The sequence below is a fragment of the Eretmochelys imbricata genome, chromosome 12 (genome assembly GCF_965152235.1).
Source record: "Eretmochelys imbricata isolate rEreImb1 chromosome 12, rEreImb1.hap1, whole genome shotgun sequence".
Taxonomy (NCBI): Eukaryota; Metazoa; Chordata; order Testudines; family Cheloniidae; genus Eretmochelys; species Eretmochelys imbricata.
This window is the reverse complement of record NC_135583.1, coordinates 21,609,940-21,637,500: the sequence shown is the minus strand read 5'-3', so window position 1 is coordinate 21,637,500 and position 27,561 is coordinate 21,609,940. Positions and strand designations below refer to the sequence as shown.

The following is a 27,561-nucleotide window of genomic DNA, read 5'->3' as shown; positions in this document are numbered from 1 at the left end:
TTGCATCTATACATATGAAATGTATATTATATTGACAGACTTTTTTTAGCTTTCATTGTAAGACTAAAGAAGACAATCAGAAATTAATCAACCAGCATGCATGATTAACAATATTCTCCAGTATAAAAGCCACAAGTTGTTATTGCACATATTTTGCTTCCATCTCTAAATGCATCAATATAACCATCGCAGAAGTGAAAGTATATGGTTTTAATGAGATGTCGAGTTTTAGTTAATAATAATTTTAAATGAATGGCAGCAGAGAGAATAACATTGCAATGTTATCTCTTGACTCTCAAACAATTCATTTAATGAACCAGAACGTTTGGAATTCAAAAACTCTACCTTTCAGGTGCCTCCGCTTTCTTTTATTTTTCTTTTCTTTTTTTTTTTTAATTATTTAAATCTATGGTTAGTTCAATGTCATTCAGAAAACTCAGAAGTTCTGAGACTCTCTTCTTGTTATCCTCTAAACTTTTCTAAAAGCCCAGGAAGAATTCTCACAGAATTTAGCTAAATGATTTACGGATCACTTACTTCAAACCCATTTATGGTCATGCTTTTTATACTGAAACAAAGGTGACACTTTATACATTAAAAGTACAGCAATAATTTTTTTATAATGTTTAGGATTTTAACAAGTTGAAAAAAATAATTTTCTTTATCCTGACATATTTTCAACCCTCTTAAAACAATACGAACAACTATATATAGTATGAAATTAGCTCTTGCCTGTTACCCTTGTTCCTACATAGCTTTTTCTAATATGTCTCACCAGTAATAAATTGTAAATGAGGCTATGACTCTAAGAGTAGACAGTGTGTTTCATGGGTATTTAAACAACAACATTAAGTACTATAGGAATCTGTGGAATGTGGAGTGCAGATTTATGTGTCTTAACAATTTCTTCACTGGTTTGTAATAAGCCTGCAAACTAACACTTTATTTTTATATTAATTTGGCCTTAGAAGTCGAGTATACTGGAGCATGACAAGAACAACAAAAATAAACTAGCATATACTTAATAACTGTAACAGTGAATTGCCTCCAATACTAAAATATTTATCGAAACTGGGGGAAAAAAACTAAAAAGAATTACCCTCAACAGCCTGCTACCAGATCTTTAACAGTGGGCAACGTAATGCCTTAAGGTACCTCAAACTGTCTTTCATTTTCTAGACTTAATGGCTGATTGCAGAAATCAATGTTGCCATTAGTAACAGAGTATTTGTTATGGCATGATTTCCTCTGTTGTTAGCCTTGCAGAATGATTACAGTATTAGTGAGGTGCTTTCTTTATAAAGGGCTGAAGATATAACTTTCAATTTACTATCCATTAGTAAGTGGCATTGGAAATATAGATGAGGCCAGAAATCTTACCTGTTATTACTTGGAGATTTTATTTCAGCAGTCATAGGCTAGTAACTTTAAAAATTGTACCAGGAAGCTCAATATTTTATAGACATCTTCAATGAAATATTATCTGTTTTGCTATTTTATACACAGGAAGTTAACATGACATACAATGCAATTAAAATGTTTCAGTTCAATTTCTATTTTTCTTGTACTTTCAAATACATATGGAATAAATGGAAGGATGCATACATGTTAAAATAAGCATATAAATGAAAATTATGTAAAAAAACCTAATAATGGATTTTATTTTATTTTTGTTGTTGTTGTAGTCAGCACGGTGACCTGGTGGCAGTGCATATCTCAGCTAAATAACTGAGTTGTTTGGGGATTGGGACTAGGCTGCTTCTCTCAGGAGGGCTGGTGGCCAATACAATATACCCCTTTGAGCTATAGCTTAAAGTAAGTAGCTTGCTTCACCTTTCCACCTGGAGGCAATAGTAGGGTCTGGAAGAGAGAGCAAGCAGGGATATAACAGAAGAGCTTTAGAACCCCAGAGAAAGGGGTTCCCCAAGCGATACCCTCATTGGTGAAAGCACAGACCTTGTACATTGCCACTTGTGGCATAGCTGAAGAGATAGCTGAAAGGCCAGGAAAAGTTTGACCATGAAAAATATCCACAGGTGAAGTGAGAATTCGTTTAAAAAGTGTGAAGGGATTTTAAAAAAGAGAACCCAAAATACCATGCTCTAGCACACAGCACCACAGCCCTGCAAACTATTTGGGAACTGTAAGTAGGAATAACACTGGTAAATCGTATAAAATACTAAATTATTGTCATTTAAACTATAGCAGCTAATTTCTCAGTCAAAATTGGTGATGGATAAGTTAGCATACCTGAAGAGGAAGGTGAGGAAGGATGTGGACTGTCCTCTTGTGCACTTCCTGTCTGTGAGAGACCCCCACCTACTCCACTTTCTTCAGTAATGTTAGAGGACCCTGGTGTTGTCGACCTGCTGACAGACTGAGACTCTTGATCACTTCCAGACCCACGTCGCTCATCGAGGCTACTTTGAATTATCTCTTCTTCTGCTTTTCTGTCTCTCTTGTGTACCCTGGAGTGAACAACAACTTGGTGGTATGTTCTAAAAACCCTTCCACAGTCAGGACACTCAGTTGGCTTTTCTTTCACATTCCCATGACTTTGCATGTTATAATCAAGTCCCTGGTTCATACCATGTGACAAAAAATCTCGACTGCCTTCTAAAGGGTCTACTTTGTTTGGCAAGTCTCTCTGATTGCCCATTTTAGTGCTGCGAACCAAATCAGCAGGCATTTTCTGCTTAGAGCCATCTGCTCCTACTAACACATACTCCCGCTTCTCCTTATCAAACATAACTCCAGCATTTGCCAAAGTGTCTTCATGGCTGCGCTGTATCTGCTGCTCTTTAGACAAAAAGCCATGTTCCATGGCCATTCCCCTCGCCATAAGCTGCCAGGCTTGATAGCTGTTTACTGGATCCATCTCTGCAGCCTTGGCAGCAGCCTGTAACCTTTCTATACAGCTGGATTTCAGAGGAGGCACCAGATTGAGACAGCCTAATAAAGAATGTTTATCCCCTTCAGCAATACTGTGGCCGATGCCAGAAATGGGTGAAAGGAGTTTCCCCAGAACTTCTTTCTCTTTCATGGGCAAATCTCCTTTGTTATAAATCTGATTTTGTTCACTTAAACTTGCTTTGTCTGGAGGAAGAAAGCCACTTTGCAAACATGATAGGTATCGTGAATACAAGTTTGCATGAGCTTCCTGTGACATACTGCTGATGGATACAGGAACTTCTGGATCATTAGGAGATTTGTTCTTTACGGATAATTTATTCAGATGGACTTTCATGTGATTTTTAAGAAACCAAGGCTCTTTGAAGCGCCTACCACAAATCTGACAGCAGTGCTCAAACGAATCTTTGTGCTTTCTCATGTGGCCTTTGAGGAACCAGGCTTGGCTAAATACTTGGCCACACACCTCACAGCGAAACTCATTGGTAGATTGTTCTCCATTCCCATTGGATCCCTGGCCTTGGGCTGACTCTGCAGTGATGTGAGCTTTCTCCACGTGACTAATCAGCTCCTCCTCCTGGGAGGCAGCGAAGTCACACAGAGTACACTTGTAAGGCTTGTGCAGGATCCTTATGTGTCTGTCCAGCTCTTCCCGCTTCTTAAACTTTCCTTTGCAAAATGTGCATCTGAACCCAGCAGTCTGAGCTACTACTTCTTCCTGGACACTGACAGGCTTTGGAGAGGGGACAGGGTTCAAAATATCAGGTGTGCTGTGATTAGCTGGCACAGACAAATTACAGTTTGCAAGAGGTGTTGGCTGTGAATGCTGCTGTGCTTTCACATCGGGTCGTGGCTGCAAAAGGCTGCTTTTCATCTGCTTGTCTCGCAGAATCGCCCTCTCCTCTAGCTCATGTAAAAGCCTGTTTTCTTCTCGGACTCTTCCACGGCCTTTGCCAAGGTTTCCAAGTTTGTGAGTACGTAGGTGAATCTTCAGATTGCCTTTCTGAGCTGCTCTGTGGTCACAGTATGGACACTTAAATGGTTTCTCTCCAGTGTGAGTGCGCATGTGGAGCGATAGGATGCTATTAAACCGAAAGCGTTTCCCACAGAGGGGACATGGGTACTTTCTGTTCTTTCTGGCATCATCCTCGATATCACTCATCTGAGACATGATCCCAAGGTTTTGTCCATTTAAAAATTGTTGCAGATCCACTCTTCCATTCAAACTGGTGTCAACATCTCTATTGAGCTGGTTTGCTAACAGTGCCATCTGACTGCTGATTGGCTGATTTGCAATAGCCACGTGACTTTTGTCCTCTAGTGGTGCTGATGCCTTCTCCTCAGTATTCTGCCTGTTTTGGAGTTCTGGAAAGGCATGACTGAGCTGTGAAGTTATCTGATGCAGCTTCTGGCTCATTGAATACTGGCCATTAAGTATGGTACTGTTGAGGTGGGTGTCAGCTTCTGATACAGCTGAAGAAACACCAAGGCACAAACTAGCTTCCTCCATCCCTGAAAATAAGGAAATAGTTTAGATTTGTACTACAAAATAGTTATAAGCAGTGAATCAACTATATCTGTGGACATAATATTTTCATTTTATGTTTAACCTACACATAATAATGCAAAGGAATTATAGTAGAAAACAATAAAAAGTATATTAAATGCTAATTATACTATACAGTTGTGATCATATTTGTTCTTAATTATATAATGCCTTCATTGTACTGTATGTTTACTGATTTAAATTATTAATTAGTATTTTAAAATAGCATGTTGCCAATTTCAATATCTAATTATTAAAGGGGCGGCATAAGCTTTTCAATGTCTCCTGTTCCATTTCCTGTGAAACTGCACCTGTTTACAATCTATAGAAAAAGAAAGGTTATGCATCTCTCCCATTTCCATTTAAAAAAACACAAACAGAAAACAAAATATAACTTTCAGTTCTATTAACCATTTTCAATATATTCCACATTCCTCAATGAGAAAGATAGTTTTAGGATTTGATAAAAAAATGAAGGCATGATATTTACTGGTATACAATAAAACAAGATAATGTTTTTTGGAAAAAATAAAGTAAAGGACAAGCTTTAGAACAATAAAAGGGATTTTGCTTCAGTCAACAAAAAGTGCAGTAATATCTCATTAAGCTGATTAGTATGCTGCTTAGAAACAGTACTAGGTGCTGTAACACATGATTATAATCATAAAAATCCTTCAGTGTTTGCAAGTAAGCATTAACGAGGTATATTAAATTTTAAGGAGACTGCGACTAGCAGCTTTGTAAACCTCTGAGATTAAGATTTAACCCTTTTGTTACAAGACATCGTTTTTTGTCATTTTGAAACTGTGACCATCAAAAAAATGCATAAATTATCTTCTGCTAAATCTTTTAATTCATTGTTGAGACCCTTCAGATTTCAGTTTCTTTCTTAGAAAAACTTTTAAATTTATAAAGAAATATCTCTGTCCTTTGATGGGTAATATATGTGATTTAAGGGACTCTGATTTGTTTTAAAGAGTTCTCATACAAAACTAGATAAAACCAATTAAAATCCTATAGGAAGTAGCTATAGGAAGTATGCTATAGGAAGTATCAACAAATGTAAGTATTTTAAATAACTTTACCAACATACATTAACGAGTACAAATAATACCTTCAGTATGTGTACTGCAGAAAATTAGAACTCAAAGCCGTTTGTTAAACACAAGCGCTCAGTGCTGGTCCACATAATTGTCCATAATAATATTCTATTCTTGCCACATTGTCTAGTCTATTCAGAAATAATGTATCTATAACATTCTATTTAAAATAAAAACGTTTACATTAATGACTTTTGAACAATAAGAAACTATAAGGTCAGATGGAAACATAATGAAGATCTGTTTTATTTACAGATATAATCTGACCCTTTCTCCACCATAAAATTACTAAATTCCTTAACTTCTTACTGAATAGTTATTTGATTGATTTGACTTATTATTCATGTCTGGACACAGAAACTTACTCACCAGGATTGCTGCAAAGGCAACATGTTCGGCCCAGGTGGAGACCAAACCTCACATTGCTTTACAATGGCCACTTGCCAGACAATCTGAGGCCCAGATCTGGCAAATACTGAAGATGTTTGTAACTGCGCTCATGGGAGTAGTTCCATAGACTTCAATGGGACAACTCTTGTAAGCAAACTTATACATGTGCTTAAGTATTTGCAAGATTGGGGTCTAAGAGAAGCATGGTTGGTGTCCATAGGGAGGTCTGTTTGGTTTTCCTTGACAGGATGACTGATGTTGAGATTAAGATTTTATAAAAGAAAAAGAGGAAATATTCATTGATGTATATTAAAGATGAGCCTGAACCACAAAGTTCATGTTTGTATCCAGATCAGAACTCTTCCAAAGTTCAGTAGTGTTCAGATACAGGGATTGTGTTTGGACCCATTTCTAACATTCAGCATTATTTATAAATAAACACACAGATTAGATGTAGAAGTCTGTAATACACATAATGCTTAGCACTTACTCTCTGTACAACAGTGTTTTACACATATATAAATTCACAACACCTCTGAGTTGGTTATAGGTAAGCCTCTCATAGGTGAGGAAACAAATACAGAGTGATTCAAGTATCACTGAAGACTACATAGTAAATGAATGGAATTCCTGGCTTTCCTGCTGGGTTCAATCCACTAGATCACAGGTACACAGAATTAGATACGTGTGAATGGGAGCAATTTTTTTTATTGTTTGCTTTTCTGTTAAATCTAATTTTGACGCTACTTCCCTTCTACCTCCTTCCAATAAGCTATTTTCTGTTTGCAATTTCTTGTGTTTGTTTCTAGCTGGAGGTGATTCCCCCTCCCCCCCCCCCCCCCAGGTTTGAGGTTAATCAGACAAGGCACCTTGGAGACATGAGAATTTGAAAATCCAGGAGATTTTTTTTGAAGAGTCTTCTTAGAATGTCATTTTTTCTAAAAACAGCTTGATATATACACTCCAAGTTTGCTTTATTCAGTTGACCTCAATGGGAATTGGTGCCCTTAAGTTTTTTCAGGGAGACTAGCTGGCTAATTTTAGCGTTATCCCTTATCAAAGTTTGAAAACTCTGCCAGATCCCAGTGGTGTTTATTAATACTGATGGTTAACACTAAGTATCATTTCTAACCTACAGTTGTTGGACTTGGTTTTGTTTTATATTTGTTGAGGTTTATGCTATTTTGTAGTATTTTTCCTCAAAGATGGACTTTAAAAAAAAAAAACCAAAAACCTTGTAGCAGCTACAGTTGAAAAGTTGAAAGTTTCTCAGTGATTTTTCCTAAAAAATTCAAGCTATTTTTGAAGTTCTCCCCACCAGCTGTCCAACCCATATCAACAGCACACTTTACTTTCTTTCTCCCTACTAAAAAACAAGCCCTTCTATTTCAAGGCCTGCTCCTGGTTGCTAATAAGTTCATATACACACATTTCCCATCAGGGAGGGCATGATGCAAGTCTTGCAATGTTTGATAATTTTCTTAAAGTCCCAACTCCTGAAGTCAAGTGATGAAAACATAGCTTTCCAGCATAGGGGTTCTTTATTTTTGGAGAAATATGTTTTTATCCCTCTTGGTCACAGAGACATGCTTGAAAACATGATTTAAGTGCATCTAAAGGGTCAAAAAAGACACGGCTAATACAAAGAACACAAAACTTATTATTGATTTAAAATGTCATACTTTTTAAACTAATTTCATGATTGTTTGAGACCTGACTCATTATTTTTGAATGCTTTGGGATTGGCAATACCTACAGGCATAGGTGAAATCTTTATTTCACCCTGTTTCTTACACAGATCCAAATTCCCAGAAGATCCCTGCCAAGAGCGCAAGCAGGACCACTTTACACGGGCCACAAAACCTGAGGTAACAGAGGATCCCAGGAGAAGAGTAGAATTATATCTCCTGTGGAGGGCAGTAAATGCTGCTGCTCCCTTTACTGGAAAGATTTGGGCAGGAGGAGTAAAAAGCACAGCGGCCTAGATGCTTCTAGTAGGTTTTCAGCTGGGGAGATGGAGACGGGTAGCAGAGCAGCTGGAGAGGAATGAGAAGAGAGCCACTGAGTCACAAGCCTTCTGACAACCTGGGATGGGGAGCCTGGAGCAGAGGGCCCCGGAGGTGCCGCAGGCTTCCTGTGCACTGAGGAAGTTCCTGCTGGAGCTGCCAGGCAGACCATATCCTGCACTGTCCTCTCTAGCCAGTAACTCGATTTTAGGGCCAATCTGTCGATGACAGGAGATGCTCCAACACTCACACCATATTCAGCCCTGCCCACAGGAAAACACGTTACAATTGGGTGCCCTCCCCACCTCCTGGGGAACAGCAGCCAATCGGAACTACTGCAGGAGACAGGCAGAATTCTTCCCTCCTCCCCTACCCTTGAACTGCTCTTGGTTCATGAGGAGGTGTTGGAGCGGGAGCAGGAAGAGATCAGCTGCTCAAGGTGACCCTGCTCCCTCCTCACCCCTCCCCTCTTGTGATAACATGGGTCAGCTCCTCCCTGACCCCAGCCCTTCTCCATCCCTGCAACACCATGCTTGGGAAGTGGGCAAGTGTGTGTGTGTGAGGAACAGAGGTGGGGCTAGGGGTAGACTTGAGACAGGGGCTACGGGTGCTTAGTTAATGGCTAGATTAGGGGAGGGGCAGATGGGGGTCTGGAAGGGACACAGAATTAACTAATTAGAATTTTGGGGAGCAAGAGCTCCTGCAATGGGACCCAAATCACTTCAATCAATCAATCAGTGGATCTATCACTGAAACAATCCTCGGATCAATCCTCATGATTTTTTGGGTCTGACAATTTTTAAACTTTTGGGTTTGGCAATACTGCTTTTTCCCTGCTGAAATATGAAGGAAGGGCATGAAGGTAGTCCCATTTTTGTTTGGACTGAAAGGCTATGATCCTCTCCTCTCTAACTGTCTTATCTACTGGTTGCTTGCCCCGCTTCAGGGATCCAGCTACTGTAACCTGATCCTGATGGTGCATCAGTGCCCCTTGGCAGCTGTGCCTAGATGCTGTCGCCACCTCTATAATTCCTGTTCATCTCCCAACTCTCACCCCTGCCTCTGCACCTCATCTTGCTGCAGGTGTAATTCTTTCAGTACCGCAGTGCAGATTGCACTTCTCCTCCTGCTTTTGAAGGTGTAACCTTTTCAGTGATCGCTCTCATGTGCCACTTCCTCATTCACTTCCCAGCAGGTATAATACCTTCATTTCCAAATTCATCGTCCACCTGCCATTCATACACAGTCTGAAGAGCACAGGAGGTCCCATCAACAGGGATCAAAGAGCTTAAAAAACACAACAAGCTTTCACGGCATATCAACATTTTAAAGTAGTTTCTAAACAAACACACAAATCAAACAAAAAAGGAAATTCCCAGGCAAAAATCTTATGTACTTAGAGATGTATTTTTAAAATTGTCTTTCAGGAAGGAAATATGTAGTTGAGGTTCAGCAAACAGTTTTAACTCTGACTCTTTGTCAACATCCTCCCTATCCACCAGAAATCCCCCAGTCCTACCTCAGAGATGTTTCCAATGGTCACCACCAACCCTTCTCATACACTTCTTGTGTAACCTAGAACCTCTTCCTGTTTATCTGACCATTCACAGCAAAACACAGTAACATATGCCACCCGCCCGCATGAACAGGTGGGAGAACTTGAAGGGGTTGGCAGTGAAAGGGGGACAGTCCCAGCAGCAAGGGAGGGAGACACTTGCCAAGCGACAATAGGTAGCTCCTCCCCCTGGGAGTCTCTGGTACTGCGTGGCCAGCCGGGGGGGAGGGGTACTGATTGGCTGGCATTCCCCATTTAACCTGGCATGGGGGTCATGTGCAGCCTCCTTCATTTCCGTTCCACCATTCCACCCCCAAACTAGAAATGGGAACCAGGTCTGACAGATGCTGCAGGTCTAACCAATCATCTGTTTATGGGGATCAGGAAGGAATTTTTTCTCCCATGGGCAAATTGGCAGAAGACCAGAACAGTTTTTGCCTTCCTCACCTCACCTTCAAGCCACAGTGGGATAAGCAAGAACACACTTAGTACCTAACTGAAGTACTGGGGTGTTACTTGTGGTTTATTCATCACAACTTGAGGGCAGTTTCCAGCGCCGTTAAGAGAATAGAATGAGTGGGTCCCAGAGATAAAAGACCTGGGATTTTGGTGATGGGCCTTGGGATAGGGTGAGATCTTTTGGCCTTGGTGGGCTGAGGTCAGACCTTGTAGCCCTGCTGCACCCTCTTGTCCCTCTTGTGGTGGTAGAAAGAACTAAGTCCTGGGGGGGGTAAGCAGAGGACAGCCTACCCCACATTATCATTTAAATGATAAGGAGCCCTGTAAACGTAGTGCTGGTTACAGGTTATATGATAAAGAGTCATGTAACCCCTGCACTGTAACTAATTAAAAGCCTGGGTTAGGAGAGTATAGGTGGCGGGTGGGTTAGCGCCCCTTCCCTATATTAAAATTTAATAAAAGGTGCTGCCTACCACTTATTTACATGCATGTGTCTGTCCTTATTTTGCTACTGGGTCCACATCAACTCAGCCTGTATCTATATGCAGTAGAGAAACAACACCCTCCCTCATCTATCATTCCACTCGTTAGAGAACTCAAACAAATTCATCAAACTAGAAACTCCATTCTTCCTGCCTCATCCACTGTCCCCATAAACCACTAGGAATCAATCCTCCAGAAACTGCCCTGTGCAGTTTTGTCCCACCTAGACTATTCAAAGTGGCCACTAAAGCTCAAGTCACAGGTAACTGGGGTTTCAACTGAATGAAATGTATCATGAAAACTGTTTGCTTTCAACAAGAAACCTCAACTTTTCCTTAAAAAAACATATCATAAAGTTCCGAAAATTTCAGTTTGGAAATGTCGCTGTGGTGCCCCATGCCTCCATTCTCTTCTACAGCCTGGGCTCTACAGCCAGACTACCTCTGTTACGAAGCACTGGAGTGGCTCAGCAACAGAGGAGGCTGTGGAGCACCATGGGAAATGTAGTCCAACGAGGGCGCTTGACTGATAGAGGGGAATGGAGGCATGAGGCACCTGAACCACAACTCTGATGAGGCACTGTGGCTGCATTTCTGAATACACAGTTTTATCTTTTATTTTGGGCTGGAATTTTTCAGTTTTCAATTTTTCACCAACCAGCTCAAATGGTAAATCATTTCTGTTACATTGCCATTGCCATAAGATACATTAGGTAAACAAGGAACGGAGACTGAGGATCAGAGTTGAGGATGGTTGCTGAAATTCAAGTTTCCTGGCTTTCAAATTTCTGGGGTTTTTTGGTTTTTGGTTTTTTTTAATATACACTATTGCAATATACCTGTGGCCTGATCTTGCTCACATGAAAGTCATAGGAAGTTTTACCATCAGCTGCAGCAGGAGCAGGATCAAGTCTCATGTTTTCTGAAGTTAGTTAATATATGTTTACAAACTCAACTTTAGCTTAAAAATTAAAGAAAAAAGTTTTGTCAAGAAATGTGTGAGCCTCTCCACTAATTTGTTTCAGCTTGGTATTTTCTTGGTTTTCTGAAACCAACAAATTTGGGAAGACTGACAAGGAAAGTTAATTCCTGTAATACTGTAATACAGCCTAATTCTCCAAACCAAAAAGTGTTTAGCTAAGCATCCAAATTTCTGAGTTCTTACCTAACCAAAATAAAAATGGGATAACAAACATTTTAAAATTCATCTATTGTAAAGTTTATGTTTATATATTGTGTTTCCCCTTTTTGATTCCAATAGTCTTTGACTCTAATTTTCCAGTTGATTGATGATGAATTCTGGTATTGTCTTTGATGAAACCTTGTTCATTTACAAAGAATGTGTAAAGTCCTGCTTCTCCAAATGCAGCAAGAACCAAAACCATGGAATAGCTTCTTTGTGCACAGCTACAAGCCTCTTTAGCCAGTACCAGACCCAAAAGTGCTCTCTTTAGCTTCCCCTGGGGTCACACTGTGTTTGCAGGTGTTGCTTGGATTTCTTCAGGCTGTTTCTGTCATTCTCTGGTTTTGTGTTCTCACACATACACACAAAATTGAGCCAAAAGCCCTTTCTTCTGTACAGTTCAAAACTCCTGAATGGGTTCACATAATCCTTTTTTGTTCGGTGGAGGCTTGTGATTATCTTATCCTTCGAATTATGTTACCTGAAGGGTGTATTCACACCCATCAATTTGAGTAAGGTTTAAACTCAGACCATGATGAGGATTCATCCTGCTCATAAAAATGTTGTACAAAGAGATTCAATACTTCTTTTAGCATGAGATTTTCCATTTCAACCATAAGTTAATACTAAGAATGCTTAACTACAGGAGTAAAAATTAAGAAAGTCAAACTTAGTAACATTTTTTACTTCTATCTAAATGATTTTGTCATACTCAGAGCTCTCGCCTATCCTTCCAATTTAGCAATGCATATAGCATGTTGGCAAACTGACCATTGCCCAGTACTGTAATTCTGCAAGGACTTGGCCCCACTCATCCTAAAAGGAATGTCACTTCCTGTCTATATATAAAGGTAGATTAAATGAAAGTGAGTCCCCTAGTCCTGGATGCTGAATTCTCACCATGTTGTATGCTAGAGAACAACTGATTTTCCAGCATATGTTGCAATAGATGCCATATATGACAAAGCAGGATTGAGCCCTGATTATCTAGCTAATGAAAATGTGAGATGAGGGGAGTTTTCTACTTGAGCTGTACAATTTCCTATTTCCATGCTGAGGGTACTCACAGTTTATGAAACCTACCCTGGATACACGCATTATCAAAATACTCTCTCTCATCTTTCATACAAAGGTACAATGAGCCATTCAATTGCCTTTGATGGTGCTAATAGCTATTTTGATCTCGCTCACATTTTTGCCCTCCAGACTTTATCCCATGATATCAATAACTAAAATTCTGACTTTAACCATTTCAATTGAGTACACAGATTATATTTAAAGTATTTGAAATGGATTACTGGAATTTAAAACAATGATGACACCAGAAATGCCTGTCACAACAATACACAATAATTTAACATGAAAAGCCTGGTTTTCTTCTGCTGGAATCAAAGCCTCTCCCTCATCCCCTAGATAATAAATAGTTTTAAAAATATATAGCTTTAGTCTTTGAAAACAGAATGAACCAAGTTCAGTCACCAGTTCATTCCTATTGTATGGTGAACCACTACAGCATTCCCATTTTCACCATACTAGAGAAAATTACCATTTTAAAAATATTGCTGGGATGTTGTTATATCTCAGATAATGCTAGCTAAAAGATTCACAAAGCAAAGTAATGGATTACCAGCTCACATGTTTAAATGTAATGCTCTTTCATGCCCTGATCCTGTAAGCACTTACATGTGTGTAAAAGTTCTCCCAACTATATAAGCATTTTTAGGATTTAGCCCTCAGAATTTATTTCTCCCACTAGAAATATTCTTGTAAGTGTATCTTACACATATGGTCAACTGACAAATTCTAGATAGTCAGCTATAGATTGTTTTGATTCTAAGTGACTCGTAAACAAGTATCACTGAGGAAACTTTACAGAATACACACTGAATTTGTATTAAATATTGTTCTTATTGTGGTAGCTGAAACTGTTTAACTACGGTTGTTATCAGCATAATACACTCCTGTTAAGAAATAGAGAACACCAGACTACTGAACCTTTTCAGGGTCATTAAACAGCTGTAAACATTATTACAAAAATAAACCAGAGATTTCATGCTTACATTTTAGCCCAGAGCTGGGTGTGCTGAGCAAGTACATTTTTTTCATCTTTTACAATCAACGCTGGTGACATTTGGGCATCCAAACAAATTACATCACAAATATTACTGAGGGTGGGTAGGATACTGAGTGGTTTATTTGCCAGATGATTAATACATAAACAGTAGGGCAGTGTGGTTGACCTATTCTTCTTTGACTGATTTGTAGGCAATACTAAAAGACATAGCTGGAAATAGTTAAATCTTAACAGAAATGTATGTGGCAGGGTGTTCATTTATATTTAAAAGCATCATTACACTGCTATCCAATCTGATAGAATACAAAAAACATTAGGCCACGTTCTGCTCTTATTTATACCCATTTAAAACTTCATGCACTTCAGTGTAGTTATTCCAGATTTACACTGGTGTGAGAATCTGGCCCTGGGTGTATACATTTTTTTCTAATGTAATTAGATTTAAGAAATATGGGGGCAAGGGCGTATTCTTGCAAAATGCAAAGAAAGCATTGATTTTCAACATAGGTCAGTTGTACTTACTTATGGAAATGTTATTAAAATCCATTTTAGTAATGCGGTGACTGCGCAACTAGGTCAGTGAAGTTTGAGAACAGAGACTAATCTGCAAATTTATTGGGATTGATACCAATCTTCCAATACTAAACAATCAATACTATAATGAAAACGAAAGAAAACATATGACAAAACTATAGGCTAGATTTTATAGCACTCATTAACCAAACTCTTCACTGAGTTCAGTTGGTGTTCTGCTTTAAAAATGATGTTACAATATGACCCTACACTTCCAGGGTAATTTCCATATATTAGAGAGTAGATACAATAAGGGGTTTCCAAAAGTTACCTTAAAAATTATATTCTTTAACAAAACCAGAAAGAACTTCTATGAGGCTACATTTTTTTTTCCCCATTCTGAATTGGGAAGACCATTTAGTTTCTAAAATACTAGAGGCTACTTTCCAGCTTGTGAGGCATTTTGAACCTTAACCGACAAGTGAAGGATTATGAAACGATCTTGATTGTAGTTTATAAACTACAGTGATTTATAAGACATTGAGAGAAGAGGAGAGGCATTTATAAATCTGACTCTCACATTACAATAGAAAGATTAGAAGAATGCAGAAAGTTGTTTAATTTATTGTTACTTTACTTGTGACTTAGCAAAATCTCCTTTTCTCATGAATTTATTCTATTTTATTGTGTGTATATTTTAAAAGGTAGGATACAAACACAAGAAAGATAAATAATTGGTGCTGAAAGTTCAGTAACTCAAAAACATTTTTCAGAAATCCTGTTCTGTTACGTGTTGTTGGTTGTTTTTTGAGAGGCTTTGTTTGTTTATTTATTCAGGAAAAAGATGCATAAAAATGTTTTTAGCTATAAGCAAGCATTCACATTTTAATTTATTTTCAGTAATTTATTTTCACAAGAGTCATCATGATAATGACACCAAGATGCAAAACTGGACTGAATTTGTGGAATGTTTAATGAAATGGAATTTTTGTTTTTTTTTGTTTTGTTTTTCATAAATGCATTTACTTTTACTTCCATATAATTCCAAATGTGAAAGACTGTTTTAATTCTCCCCAGTTTGGACAACCTCTTGCAGCAGATATCTGATAATTCAGTTCAACTGATTTATCGAAAAAGTGATAGAATAGCCTTAAATTAAGCTTGTAATGCTCCAACTTTAATATTATATAGTAAAAATAAAAACTCCAGGAGTTATTGCAAAGTTTAGAAATTATTCCCACTTCATCATGTTTTATACATTTTGTGACCATAGAAAGTTAGGTGTTTTAAATCCTCTATTACTATCTGAAGACACTATGCTATTGAAAGAAGAGCTGTAAACCTACAGTACTGTAACTGATTATATTATCTCAATATATATGTATTATAGACTCAATCCTACAGTCCTGACACAAGCAAACTGCTACTAAAGGCAAATGTAATTTTGGCTTGGTCAGAACAGTAGGATAGTGCCCCATGTCCTTACGATTTTAAGGGATGAACAGAGAAGGGTTAAAACCACAAAACTCAATTCACCTACATTTAAAAACAATTTAAATCCAAGCACAACTGACTGCAGCGCTGTGTTGCTCATTTTATTTCCATTTCATAGGGGGCTTAGGATTTGATTTTGTGCAAAACTAAATATAATGTAAAATGCACACATGCAATGTAGATCAAAGTATGATTGATTGTGAAATATTCATACAAGATAGCCCAGTGAGATTTTGTTCACAGGGGCACCTGTCAGGAGCATAAGCTTGGATACAAATCATCAAATAAGTATACAAAATTATTATTAAAATCCAGGCATACAATCAGATAGTCAGTTGTCTGAAACTACTGGACTGTAGCCAGCACACTGGCTCAACAGACTAATGCTTTAGTCTGTCCAGCTCCTCAGGGCCCTAGTTCAGTTTCTCCAGCTACTGGTCAGGTCAACTGCCTGTACCTGGTATTGACTTCCCTGGCATTTAATTCTAGGAGTAAAGCAAAAAGACAAGGGAGTCCATAAGTTCCTTTTGACCTAAGCTGCAGAAACATCTGCTGGTTGAGTCATGAGCTGCTTCTTGGCCAAGTTTAACAGTAACTGATCCTGTTGTGGATCAGCTCTCTCAGCAGTAGGTGTCACTGCAATAAATAGATGGATTTCAAGGGACAGAGATACATATTCCCAGTGAAAATGCAAAACCAGAATATCTCTGAGCCAACAAGTTGTTTCGAAATTGGTGTATTTGCCCATTGAGATGATTTTTATCTCTATACAAAAGACTAAAATTTTGGTTTCTGGGGAAAGGATATTGCACAAAGTGGGATGGCCAACAAAAAAAAGTCATTTTGCCATTTACTCTTGTGTCATAAAAAGCCTTTTCACATTCATCACATCCCTGAAATCCCAGTTCTAGTAAAAAAAAAAAAGACAGTTAAAGTTACATATGTTTTGAAAATTCTCTCTTACAAATTAAGTCATTTTCTCTAGTGGAACAAAAGACCCAGTCATGGTAAAATACACTGCATGCTCAACTATCGTTTTAGGACTGATCAAAGATCACAAAGTTAGCCCATTTGTTAACAAATTAAGAAATACATTCCCTACCAAATCTGCACACACCAGGAGAAAGAAAATATTTAATGGCTGTCAAAAACAAAAAGAAGAAAATAAGAGCTCTCATCTACAAATATAATAGTAGCACATAATTTGAAAAAATCTATCACCAATTCATATTTAAAATAGAAAATATGATATGCCACATGATGCCACAGACTGTTCAGCCAAGATCACACAACAATATTTTGGGCCCTTTTCAAACAGTTTGTGGGGTATTAGGGTTGTTCCAAGATACTTGCTGTCAATTTAGACAGTGGACAACACAATACACCATCAAAATTGTGGGCAGTACAAGTTATTTACTACCTGTGAAACTGACATAGGTATAATCAATATATCAACTACATGCTTAAAAAACAACTGTTTAAGATTTGCTTCTCTTTCTGAAGCAGTATTTAATTCATTTATGCATGTCTCTGATTTGCCACAGATCACTTCAGGTTATGTGATGAGATATGATAGGACATACTGCCAGTGAAATGTATAAATAACATGTCCCTATGATTTTAAAGACATCTCTCTTTTCCAGACGTGCCTAATTAGTCCTACACAACAGGTACTTTTATGGGGCTAAAGTAAGCTGCAAGTTTTCAATGGCCAGCACATTTGTAATACGACTATTACATCACTGTAAGAGTAGGATGAATCCATACTACATGACACATTTCTGGATCCTCAAACAGTCAAAGATTTTGAAACCAGATTCAGCCAAGAGGTGCTTGCATGGATGCTGCCTTAGGAAAGTTCCCACAGGCACAGAGACTATTCCTGAGTATGACAGCTCCACCCCCTCGCCCTCTCCCCAGCATTGTTAGTGACCCTGGAAAGCTGTATGAACTAATAAGTACTTCCGTCCCCTTCTGTCAGGATCTACAGCTCCATCAGAATGATCAGCATATACTGCAATGATACAACCGGGAATAATATCAACAGACTGTATGTCCAAATGTGTCTGTGTAGATTCTTTGTCCTTGCCTGGGTGACTGGCATGTCCCTGGCCAAACTGCTCCATTCTGGAGGCCAATGAGCCAGTGAGCCATGGGAGGAGAAGTGAAGGCATGGTGCACTATATTCAGGAGGGGGCTGTCATGTAGAACGTGGCACAGGGTTCAGAATAGGAGCGGGACATGAAAGGGGTGTCTAGTTGCATGGCTTCAGGGGAGCAGTAGAGGTAAGGAGCAAAAGGAAAGGCAGAGAGGAGCTAAGTTGTTCCAGTCTTTGAAGCCAGTATATTCAGGCATCAAGTAAGCACCATTATGTATAAAAACATGAAAAATAACTAGTTACAGTTAAAGTGAGCACTAACTGCCGTAACTAATTATATATAATTATGCAATTATGTAATCAATGTATGGGTAATAGATTAGATTTGAGTTGTAGGTTTAAGTGGTAAAATATAAATAGCATCACACTATAAGGGTATAGGATTAATAACTGTGTACCCCGATAAGTGTGTATTACGTATATAAATAAGATAAGGCTATAACACAAGGCCTACAAACTTGAGGTTTGCAAGATATGTAGCCTGGCCACAGAAGGCATTGGGCCTGAAATAGTTTGGTATGACTAGATGACAGAGAGAACCCTGTATCAAGAAAGTGTAAGATTACTGTAAAAGATGTGTTAAATGCTGATGTTCTGGAAACTAGACAGCAATAGACTGCAAAATGTACTGCAATGTACCAGTTAATACCGCAAGATGCCTGATAGTAACATTTTGGAGGATTTTGTAATAACTCAGGTTGTTATGGTAACTCATTGATGTAGATGCCAATGCAAATAAGGGGTCTGGGGATAGCCTATGAGAAATGGGGCACCCTAAAATTCATAGCGTGCAAAAGTGCCAATAAGGAAAAAGGGGTTGACATTTGTGCATAGTATGCGTATCATAGTGGGTATAAAAGAAATTCAGGATAAAAGGTGTTGCCTAGCCTTAGTGAGTAGGAAAGCACATCAAGAACCACTCAACAGGACGGGCACCTGACAATCATCTTTCTCATCTCAATGTTTCCCCAGGTCATGTCTGTATGAAATCATTGATGCTGGACATTACATGGTTTGTTTCTGTCTGTATGTATGTTTTTGTGGCATTATTCATCTGCTTAATGAAACTATTAATAAAAGGATATTTAATAACTTGTGCGTATATTTACTTGTGGTCACTCTTCCTTGTGGCCTCCAAACCTGATATTCCTAATGGTTTTTTTCACCCAGCTAATGCTGATACTGTACTCTAGGGAACTCGAACCTTTGGCACAGGTCACGGTGGGTTAAAATGCCATTGGTAATACCAACTCAAATGGCTACAATGAGAAATTAACCATCTCATAAGAATTAAATTTTTGCAGTCAGCAACATCCATAGATTGATGGTTGTTTCTTCAGTGTCTTGTCTTTCCCCCTAGCAGCTATTCAAACTAGGTCATATCAGTTAGACTGTTATAGAACTTCAGGGATCTTCTGATTTCTAACTTCATGAACAAGTGCACCCTTTCAGCAGCAGGCAAATAAACTGACCTATCTCAAAGCCAAACCTCTAGTCAATCCTCCAGACAAATGTTCATCACAAAAGCTTTACTTAAACAAACCTTGCCCTAGTCTAGAATCCCTCTGCCCAGCTACATATACATAGCCCTTGGGAAGTTGCCTATCCAGAATGGGATAGTGCTTTACACTCCAGTTTTTCTACCTCAGAAACTTAAGACTGGTTGGAAAATGGTCCTCATTTTTGACAGAAAACTGCTTTTCTGACAAAACAAAAATGTTCATGGAAAATACCCACTTTCCTCAAAAAAAATTATTTTTTGTCAGACAGCTGAAACCTTTACAACTAAAAAATTGTTAGGTTTTGGATAAAATGTTTGGTTTTCCCATTTTCATTTTTTGATAAAAGTCAATATATTCTTCTGAAAATTGAATTTGTTTTCATTTTCATCAAAATTTCCCTCCAAAAGAAAAAAAATTCCCAAGTAGCTCTAAGAAATACATTTTCTTAACTTCTTTCTGCTACTATAGTAAACAGAAAGGAGGACATTTCAAGAGGTCCATTAACTAACCCAAACACTAAAATATATTATATGAATTTTCCTGAATGATAAAGCCTACCATACTGCTACCATAGTGTTTTGGGCCACTGCTGTAGAATATTAAACCAGCAGAACAGTATAGTATATTGTGAAAACTGAGGATTTCTTTACTAGGAAAATGGCTCAAACCAGTGGAACGTGCTACAGGAACTCAGGGCTTGTCTATGTGCTACGTGGAACCGAAATAACTAAATCAGATGTAATTCACACCTTTAATTATTTCAGTGCCAGTCTCTGTGCAGGCACCCTTTATTTTGGAATAAGAGTACCCTATTTCAATATAAGTTAAGCCAGTAAAAAAGCAGATGTTTCAGCCAGCAGCAAACAGATTAATGCAATATATTTTCCAGATTAATGCAATAAATTATTCTGGATTCCTTTAGGTTCAGTCTTTCTGTTCTTCCCCACCATATCTAGAATGAACCATATGTCCACATAACATTCTGAGAGATGGAATCTTCATCTCATTGACTACCCAAGAGGGAGTTTGTCATCTGTGTTCCTCTAATCACAGGTAGTTGCACTGGGTCCTGGGTCAATCCAAGAAAGAGTCATGGCCCCACTACATCCTCTTTCCCATTAGAAAATAGGCGAGTGCCCTGCCTAGGAAACAGGAAGGGTGAATGTGGGGATATTTATCAAGCTACTTGGTGTGACTTGGCAAGGATGGTATTTGGGATGTTGGGCTACTGGTAAAAGTTGGTGAATCTAATGGTTTCAACACCAGCAATACAGGAATCTCTTCTTATGCAAGCACCCAAGTGCAGAAGAGGGGCCTTGACTAGGTGCCTCTTCCAGCAAACAAGTTTCCCTCTGATGGATTAGCAAATGTTCCTGTGAAAGCAGGACTTTGAAGAGAGCATTCTCAGCATCTACTCACATCAAACAAAGAAACATCTATCTCCTGCCCATCCCCTAACCCATGCACAGAACTTACTATAATGAAGGTGACTGTGTCCCCTGGTTTACCATGATGTTTGGTGATCCTAGATGCAGCTGGCCATGGATGTGTCCTGAAGTGTTATTTTTAAATGTATTAATTTGGGGGTGAAACTTCTTTAACTTGCATATGTCCTATTCTGCAACATATTTCCACTAGCTATTCTGGGCAGGCATAATATGGATGATGAATTATCCATACTCATCCATTCCATGTTGGTATTCTGATATTTTGTATGTCTATACTGCTTCATCAAGTTACCCAGTGTGACCACAATGGACAGAGATAGGGTCAAGGGCAGAAACACTTTAGCATACTGTGAGCACAGCAACAGCTGGGTACCATAACTTTGTGAAAGCTTATGCTTGAAAATCGCTGAGGCTAAGCACTCAATTTCAAAGCACATAGGCAAAATTACATAGCCAGAGCAGGGGCCAAATTTTCAAACTCTTGAAAATCCTGCCACAGCCTTGAAAATGCTCCCAGTTTTAAAAGCATGCCTAACTGTACATTCTCATACCTCACTGTGAAAATATCCCACTCTGCACTTGACTTAAATAGACACTACACCCTCTGTAACAGAGCCAGGTGAATCCAGGCCTCCTGACTTTCATTGCTCAGTTCAAGAAGCTAGACATCTCTCTTCCACTGAACATAAATGACTGCTGTGAAAACTGGATTTTTAACCTGTGCTGAGCCTGTCAGCACAGAATTCTGATAGTTGCCAGTCTCTCCCTCCCACACTTCTTCCCTCTCTCCAGAACACGGACATGACAACAAAAGAGACTACAGTGTAGGTTTGTCTTCTAGATAGGGGTGCAGTGGTCCCTACATACGAACTACATGTTCTCGTTTCCCAATTACTGGAATGAATTTATTTTTAATGATAATTTCCAAAAAAAGAATGTGTTACAAATCCTGAGTTGGAAAGGGGGATCCCAGTGAGAAAGTACAGAGAGGTTTGCAGCCATTTCAGCAGAGGTGCAAGGAGCGGAAGAGGAATGTGAAGCGGCAGGGTTGCTGGACTGCAGCAGGTGGATCAAGGGAAGATAAAGCACCTGGGCTCATGGCAGCAATGACACCTTGTATATTTTTGATCTTCAAAAGACAGAACCCAGCAAATTCTTTGCAGAGTTCCATAGAGAAAGAGATGGAGGGAGGAAGCTCAACCATCATTTATAGCAACATTATTAGCAATAGATAGCAAAGTTTTACTTAATTGTCACCCTAGAAAAATGGAACATTGGAAAATACAAATCCTCTTTATAGTTTGGTCTTCTGGTCTGTGTATACCTCTATTGATACAATTTATCACTGCTGTTGTCATTTAATGTTATTAATTGATCATTGTCATGAACACAACAGTGGAGCTGATAACTTTAGAAGCCACTAATACTTCCTGTTATGCTTTCACATTGAGATAAGTGGTGTAGTCTTACAAATGTGGGGTTAGCTGTTGCAGTACACAGCAAAAACACACATGGCTTGATCTGCAACTGCTATAATCATACCCAGCGGTCAGAGAATATTAATACAACATATTTTCCCCCTGCCCCTCCAGACTACCATATTAGAGAAACAAAAATGGTCAATCAACATTGCTGTCATTAATACTATTCCTTTCAATGGCTACTTGAATTGGTAGACAATACTGAACATGAACATTTGTACCAAATGCAATTGACTTTGGGAATACTTTTCGTTATTTCCCTAGCTGTTGTTAAAATGGTCTCTAACCTGGCTAATATTATTTTGCCTCATAACTTTGCCTTTCCTTCTCAATGACCTAGGGACAAGGAAATGATTATGATATCACCAAGTCACATAAGGGGTCAAAATCAGCCTTTGGTTACACCTGTGCCATCCCATTGAAGTCAGTGAGTGAAACTTGTGAGGAATAAATGTCACCCTATAATTTCATTGCAGGATCAAGCACAGGAAACAGATTGACTATACATATCCTATATGAAGGAAGACACTGGTATAAGCAAAGATTATGGTAAAACAATCTACGTTAATGTAGATGCAAATCTCGTGTGGGCTTCAGTATCCCAATAAGATGCTAGTGTAGCCCTGCGTGTTGTGTGGGCATCCTTGCTTTAGCTCTAATCATTATGAAACAGGCACAGAAAACCTTCCAGATATATCTAAGATGGATAAATGAGGTTGATTGCTGCTGCTTTTTTAAAAGAATATAATACATTTGAAAGATATCTGTGGGGTAAAACGCCTTTACACATTTTTTTTTTGTTAATTACAATATTCTGGGTGTCTGACTGAAGTCAGAGAAACTTTCTCATTCATGGCTGACAGGTGAGTGGCAACAACACTGACAAATTAGGTCTGATAAATGCAGTCACAGGATGACAGACACTGGCAGATTCAATTATGGTTGCAAAGTCAGTGGGAAGAAGGACTCTGCTAACTGGAATACTTTCTTAACAGCCTACTCTAGCCAAGTCTAGTAAGGTTCTGACCAAACCCCTTAGCTTGACTGACAGTATTCGTAGAGGCTATTGCCCTATAGTAGGTTGAGAAAAGCTGAGGAGTTCTGATCGCAAAAACCACAGACTGAAATACAGTACTCTGCTATGATAGTTTAGAAAATAACATACAAATAAACATTAAGCTACTTTCACTGAGAGAACTTCAGGGGCTTCTGAGCAGAGCTATGCACAGCTCTGCGACTTGAGTTCATTTTCTCTCATTCTTGTAAACCTTCCCTACGTTTTAATTTGAAGTATTCACACATGCTGAATTTTGCTCCAAATTTTTTAACCCAGAAACTCAAAGGAAAATTTCGTTGAAATCTATTTGAGCTATTTTTTTTGCATAGCAATATGAAAACTGCAAAGCTTGCATAATTTTAACCCTAAAACAGAGTAACTGGACAGGTTCAAAAAGCTCAGGGGCCCTTTTAAGAAATCTGGGTTGAGTTTCGAGTGCCTAACCAAGGACATAGTAGGTGCTCTCTCACTTGTTTCAATGGGAGATAGGGCGTCATCACTTCATGGGATTGGGCATCAAGAGCCTCACAGCAGGTGACTTTTAGGGGATTGGGTTTCCTTTGCCAAACTCTACTCATGAGCTGTCTGGACAGAACTTTAAGATTACATTGCATTGTTTCTAAAACTCCTCACTGGTTTCACTGGGAATTTCACCTGAGTAAGAAGTATATTGTTTTTAGGTTAAGGTTCTGTATCTATAGTGGTGCACATATTGAGTCTTATTAAATCTCTTTTTTAATTAAATGTAAGTTTATCCACAATTAATGACATTTCCTAATCCTGCACAGGCCAGATATTTTGATTTGAACTGAAGAAGCATGAACAGGGCATATTTAGTAAGTTCTAGTTTCGCATTTCTCAGTGCAGATTTATCCATGTATCATAGAGCTGTTTAGACAAAGCAACAGTCTCCCTTCCAGCTTTCAACTATGAGAAATATAAAAACACATTCTTTCTCAACTTTAGACCTTTGGCTTTTATTTTCCTCATGGCATTTTTATGGAAAGCATTCTGTGTTTTCAAAAGGCTTCTTTGTACTTTTTCCACATTTTCACTAAATGATGTAGAGGGGCATGTATTTAAAATATTATAATATTGAAAAATGTAGGCACTTTGAATGAGTATAGTTATTCATTTATAACCCCAACTTACAAAATGCCCATATCGTGTATCCTTTATCCAACAGCAGACACTTTTAGTTTCAGTCACAGTGGTTAACAATATGTTATTGATATGAATTTAGGGAACTGTCAGCAAGCAGCTCAACTTTCAGCTCATCGGTTAAGGTGAATGTATGCACAAAATATACCCTTATATCTTTTATATGAAAGCTTGCATAGATGCCAGTATCCTCACCAGCTTTTGTAGTGAAATAACAAGAAATATAAATATTGTCCCTTCACTGATGGCCCAGCCTTGTGCTCCATACAAAACCAAAATACTCCACTGGTTTCACTGGGAATCTCACCTGAGTAAGAAGTATACTGTTGAGAAACAGGGGTGAAGTTCACCTCTCACTGAACAAAGTAAGTGAGACTTAGGCAGGTAACTCTAGGGGCTACCCCAGCTGACAGGCAGTGAAATCCCTCCACAGCAGCTAAACCAGCCTATTCAGTTACTAGCCCTCTGCATTCTTATGAAGAATTTGGGGCTCACCTAGACCCACATCATACAGGCTTATCAGGGCTCAACATAGAGTCCTTCATACATGGAGAAGACCACCTGCAGAGCCACTGCACCAGAGCTCGGTCACAAAGAATCAAAGTGGGGCTGAACTGGTGTCTGAGGCTTTGTGCATCCTCTCTGCACTAAGGAGAACTTCACTTTAAATGCAAACGTGACCAAGCCTTGCATTATAAACACCTAAAACTCCTCCTTTGCTTTCAATCACTTGCCAGTAGAGGAAATAAGTTAGCACAATTAAAAAAAAAGTCCAGTGTATGCAAGTTTAATTTTTAAGTCATGTTAAAGATTTTTAAAAGATAATGAATAAACAGGAACATTAGAATTGTGAACAAGGAAACTAAATGGTACAACTCTCCACACCTTAAGAAGTCACGGTGTTTTTAAAACTAGTTTCTACATAGGTATACAAGCTTTAATAATAAAGGAGTATGTTGTACTATTAGATGTTTGTCACTTGTTTGTCTGACGAAGAGAAACAACAGGCTGCTGCAAGAGTTAGCACAGTTGTTTTTTTTTTTTCCCAAATGATCAGAGAAAGTACTGTACTTTAAGGATGTTCCTTGCTTGCTCTTAAAAGGGTAAAACTAAATATTCTTCTAGCTATTCTATGCCTGCCATATAAGTATTATGCTGTTACAGATTTCAAAAGGTTAGCTTCAATGAACCTGACATCAGTATAACCCAAAATAACCCATTCAAGAGAAAAGTAAGAAATAATTGCTGTTTTCTCTTTTTTTTCCCTCAGCTATATTGCTATAATGATTTTGCATAACAGATTGAACAAAGTGCTGTTGTGACAGGTGGTAGAATTCAGCTAGTAAGCACAGAGACAGGGTTCAATTTAGTTTGTGAATCCTTTAATTGTTGTGCAGCTAATTAAAGAAGGTTCTTTACACTCGCAAGTGTTTACCGTTGCTAGTATGCATACATGAAAAATTAAATTGTGCCTTCAAGGGCTGAGAACTATAGAAAAATCATAGCTGATTCTGCAACATGCTTACCAGCTCAGAATAGCTGCTTTTCACAATTGGAATTTGTAAAACTTTTTGCTAAGCAAATATAGAGCTAATTAGAAGTGTTCGTTGGACCAATTAACATTTAAATAAATAAGCCATATTGCACATTTCACAGTCTTTATTTAATGATGCTTCTTAACTCTTTGGAAAGATTCCTTTAAGTACAAATAAGTTGACATAAAAATGAAAGACAAAAATAACACCATAACAGTATATTCTATGCTTTTTTCTTTTTGCCTTGAAGTCTTCACTAAAACTCTCTACCTGTTACTGGGGAGACAGGGGGGAAGGAACACAAATCTGGTTCCTTCTTTCATCTTGTCAAGTTACCTTTCCACCCCTTTGAATGCAAACAGCAAAACATATTTGATTACTATTTAAAGTGTTATGATAGCTCTGTTTGTTTACTTACGGTTTTGCCCCATGGTACAGAATCTGTTTTAGAAAAATCCTGCTTTTATCTTGTAAAATGGCCATGCCTGGCAAAGGGATGGGTGTTCTCAGAAGTTATTGCTACTGGGGCAACAACCAAAAGCAGCGGCTTTGAGAGTTGCACATAGGTGAAGACGTGAAAGGTAAAGTACTTTCCGGTTCCACTGTTAGCACTCCCAACCTTTCTAAGTACAAGAACGATTGTGTTATTTTTATACCTAACCCCAAGGCCACAAATGTCTGTTTCTTAGGGGGTAAGTGATATTTTGCTTTCAAAACAAATGTCTTCTAATTTACCAGCCCCTTTAATCATTCAGCCCTTCAAGATAGTGTCAAGCATGCATTTTCTCTCTCTCTCTACCCAACTTCTTTCCAACTCTTTTCCTAACATAAAGGTTACATTAAAACAAGGAAGAGGCTTCTTGTTACTTTTCTCCAAGAAGCAGTATGGTACCATGTAATCATGCTAAGGGCAAATATAGGTGGTCTCATTCTTGACCTTGGCTTTCAGCACAAAAAAACAAATTAACAAGGACCAATTAACATTTAAATAAATAAGGAAGATTAACGAAGAATACTCTGAATACCTAGAGGGACAAAATAAAACAAAAACAATACAGTAACTTCCTTGTTCTGAGAAATTAAAGGCTATGGGCAGGATTCTGTTTTGCTGGGTCGGGAGGTACAAACTGCTCCTTCCTATCAGGGCCTGCTGCATTCCTGAGGGGAGTCAGCCCCACCTGAGGGCAAGCGATGTTCTCACCATTGTCACCACTCAGGGGTTACACTAGGGGAGAGCAGCTTTAAAACACACAGAAGTCCCACAGAGTCTTTAGGGTGGAGACTACTGAGGGATGTACTGAATTGGTACTGTCAGCAGCTGCCCTAACCACCCACCCTTCTCAGCAAGCACCACCTACTTTGTTTGGTAGTGCTGGTCCCCTACAGATCTCCCTAGCAGAAGATGGTGGTGGGTGCTGTGACCTTGACGCGCCTCCATGATCATGCCAGGCAGATTTTCCACTCTCAAGGGGCCTCCACATACACAAAGGTGCAACCCTCCCAGGGT

At 38.7% G+C, this 27,561-nt stretch overlaps 1 protein-coding gene across 1 annotated transcript in view; it reads right to left on the bottom strand.

Annotated features, from left to right (window-relative positions):
* ZNF536 (zinc finger protein 536) overlaps nucleotides 1–27,561 on the bottom strand; it is a 397,745-nt gene that overhangs the window by 214,843 nt on the left and 155,341 nt on the right. The window contains exon 4 of the mRNA XM_077831317.1: nucleotides 2,251–4,422. Coding sequence (XP_077687443.1) covers nucleotides 2,251–4,422 — 2,172 coding nt within the window. The remainder of the gene's footprint in view (nucleotides 1–2,250; nucleotides 4,423–27,561) is intronic.